Here is a 3438-nt window from a genome sequence, read left to right as displayed (position 1 = left end):
AAAAAAAAAAGAAAAGCCTCTCTCCTCCCCTGTGCAGAGGGAGCTGGAGCAGGTGAGGCTTGCTTCAGAGTACAAACCAGCAAAGCAGCAGGTCCAGGCAGGGGCGGCCACACTGACCTGGCGCTTCTCCCTCGCACGAGCTCTGGGAGGTGTGGCCGTGCTGTGCTGCCTAGCACCCATGGCCACTGACTGTAGTGGGTCTTCCCTGGGCACTGACCGTACACAGCCCACAACTGAAACTATCAGGGCACAGACATGAGAGCCAGAGCGCTGCGCTGAGACACTCCGTGAGCACTGGTAATTACTCACTTCCAGCCACTGGTTATTTTTAGCAAAACAACAGAAAAAGGAATGTGGGACAATGAGGCCCCAGCAGGGGTCACCCATTCTGAGTGGCCCCTGGAGGCCCACTGACGTCAGACTAGAGGGCTGATGGGCCTGTGGTCAGGCTGGGGCTTCACACCCATCACGGCCGCTTTCCTGGTGCTGAGGGCCGGCCTGGGCTTGGGACAGAATCAGCCTCCCCAGCCTCGGCCCCATGTAAAGGGTACTTGTAAACTGAGTTATGCTCCTCGCTCTCCTTATTTCTCTTCTGAACTTACCAAGGAGGAGTTTACATAGCAACCCTTGCTAAAAAGGAAGAACTCCATTCCTCAAAACCCGAATACTGTGATGAGAGGGGAGACAGCTCCATTCTCCTCCAGCCTGCTTCCTGCTGGGGCCTTGCCCTTCCCAGAACACCACACACAGGCTATCAAATAAGGCGGAGCCATCACTGGGCTCATGCCCTCATGGTCCCCTGACTCTCTCTCAGGTAGGCTGCAGGTCATCTGTCCTAATGCACCAATGCCTGTTCTAGCAGCTCTGGATTGCCTTGTGCTGTCAGGCCCCGTCCCGCCTAGCCCCCAGCAGTACCTGCATGTTGTACTCGAAGGCCTTGTTGGCCTCCTCCACAATCTTCTCTTTGGTCTTCAGGTTCAGCTCCAGGGCGTTCATCCTGGCCCGGTAGAACTGCTTGAACTGTTGCGCGTTGTCCACGTTCTCAAACAGATAGAACTGGGTCCCCTCCCCCGTGCTGGGGAGTTTCAGGGCCCGCTGGGCCACCTTCTTTAATACCTGGCCCCCAGAGAGGTCCCCCATGTAGCGGGTGTAGGCATGGGCCACCAGCAGCTCCGGCTCTTTCTGGCCCACATAGTGGATCCGCTCCACGTACTTCTGGGTAGCCTCTGAACACTGCACCTGCTTATCCCAGTCCTCACCAAAGAAATATAGCATGTCCTTGATCAGCGCCTCCTTCCGGTGCAGCTCCATGGGGAAGTACAAGGGGGCGAAGGCAGGGTGGTCCTTGTTGCGGTCCATCTCCTCCTCAAGGGCTGAGTATGTGAAGTAAAGTGCAGTAGTGGCCAGCTGTTGAGGGTAATGGGGGGAGACCATGGGCTATGAGCCTTAGCTGGCAGCCCCTGAGCCTACCACCCACCGCATCTGAGCAGCTAGAGTCAAAGACTCGAGCAGCACCCCACCTTCCAAATCCCAAAGGCCCCTTTTTATATAGTAAATTATTTCACACACCCAGGAAACTCTTATGCTTCTTAAAAGAATAACATGGTGAATTTTTTAGAATGTGGATACTTTTGCTTCCTTTACATCACCATGTTATTCCATTGAAGCCACCAATACCACAGCCTGATGTCAAAAAAGAGAGGAGCATAAGGAAAGCCTAGCTTCCCCCTTGGAGCAGCTCCTGGGACTAAGGCCGCCAACCCGACCCCATCTGTGACCAAGGCACAGACCTTAAACAGCTCCTTCCTGATGTTGCCTTTCAAGAAGTCCTTGACAAACTGGGTGTTTTCTGCCCGGTCATGTGCTTCCTTGGTCCCTTCCTTCAGGAGCTCGGAGAGGTCAGCCATTCTGTGGAGACATGGGGTGTGTGTGTGTGTGTGCATGTGTGTGTGTGTGAATTAGCCCTTCCCAGCTCCAGGGCGTCTGCTTGCTGAGCTGGAGGCAGGGGCTGCTCAGAAACTCAACTCCAGCATGGATGCAGCGTCTTGCCAGGAGACACAGAGCAGGCAGATGTTAAGTCTGCCTCCAAGGCCTTAGGTAACACACCGGATGACTGTGGTCTACTCCTCAATAGTACCATCTCTCTGAACCACCCAAATGAATGAGGCTTTGCTTCTGTGGCCACCTAGTGTTCGAAGAGACACACAGTGCTGACACAGAAGTCAGCATAGTATTTGCTGACTTCTCCAGGGAAGAGCCAGCTGCTGGAATCCATGCCGCTGTGAAGGATTGGCTGGATCTCCTAGGGTGGCCTTGCTACCTTCCTCCTACCTAGCCCAAATGTAGGATGAGAATGAGACAAAGGCCAAAGAGGTTGAAGCCATGTGTGCTGCATAATAAAATTACACAGAATGAAGTTGTGCTAAAAGATGCCAATACCAGACAAGGCAGAGAATGCATGGCACTAAAGATGGTGACACTGGGCATGGGCTCATGTGTGTCCACACAATACATCCACTAGAGTGAGAAAAACTTGGCCTGTCACAGCCCAGCCTCTGCTGGCTTCTTTAGGAGATTAGCTCGTATCACCCATGTGCTGAGAATCATTTAATATTAGCAATTATTTCAAGATATAAAAAAGAACTTTGCCAATGACAAGGCTATAACGAGAGGATAAGAACAATGAAGAACAGGCCCCAATAATTTGAGGCTTAGAGTGAACTGGCCCTGCCCAGTAAGAAAAACCCCTGGAGTTGGAGTTGCTCCCACATTCTACGGGGTGGAAGACACCAGAAAAGGTGCCAGCTTTGCCTCTGATTACCCTTTCTTGCCCCAGATGATCAAGCACTTATGGTTTTAAGAAGACAAAAGGACCAGGAACACTGTTAAATTCTGCTACTCGGCACTCCTAGCGGTGCCTGTCCTGAGCAGCCTACAGTGCTGTCTGATGTCCCTGCTGTCCCACCAGGTGTTCTGGGAGCCACAGCAGCACAGCTCCTGACTGCACCCCAGTGCCTCCAGCACATATACAGCCAAGTGTGCTGGGCATGGCAGGCCCACGGCCATCACTCACCTGGTGTGGTTTTCTCCTGCTGGAGCCCTGGAGCTCTTTTTCTCCGACTCGTCCACCCCCTCTGAGGTCTCCAGCTCTACTGACATCGTTGCCGGGTGGTTCTTGCTGCCCTTACTCCTCTGGTCCTGTAGACACACAAGGAGCCAGTGACGTGGCGCCCACAGCAGTCACTTCCCCAAACACCTGCCGGCTCTGCCCTCTGAGTCACTTAACTGAGGAGTCACCCACATGCCTCAGGGGTGTTTTCTTTAGAAATAAAGCTCTGCCGGGCCGGCCGAGTGGCGTGATGGTTAAGAACTGGCTTGGGACACCAGAGGGCCCCGGTTCGGATCCCACATATGAGGGCCAGTGACACTGCCCTCCAC

The 3438-nt window shown here is 53.6% G+C and overlaps 1 protein-coding gene across 1 annotated transcript in view; it reads right to left on the bottom strand.

Moving 5' to 3' along the window:
* Window positions 1–3438, bottom strand: part of HMOX2 (heme oxygenase 2) — a 35309-nt gene that overhangs the window by 723 nt on the left and 31148 nt on the right. The window contains exons 2-4 of the mRNA XM_019660260.1: window positions 3074–3198; window positions 1791–1908; window positions 916–1407 (exon numbers count right to left, since the gene is read on the bottom strand). Coding sequence (XP_019515805.1) covers window positions 916–1407; window positions 1791–1908; window positions 3074–3159 — 696 coding nt within the window. The 5' untranslated portion in view covers window positions 3160–3198. The remainder of the gene's footprint in view (window positions 1–915; window positions 1408–1790; window positions 1909–3073; window positions 3199–3438) is intronic.

The sequence above is a fragment of the Hipposideros armiger genome, unplaced genomic scaffold (genome assembly GCF_001890085.2).
Source record: "Hipposideros armiger isolate ML-2016 unplaced genomic scaffold, ASM189008v1 scaffold_315, whole genome shotgun sequence".
In the NCBI taxonomy this organism is placed as follows: Eukaryota; Metazoa; Chordata; class Mammalia; order Chiroptera; family Hipposideridae; genus Hipposideros; species Hipposideros armiger.
The sequence above is the reverse complement of the archived record's forward strand: the minus strand, read 5'-3'. Positions and strand labels throughout refer to the sequence as shown.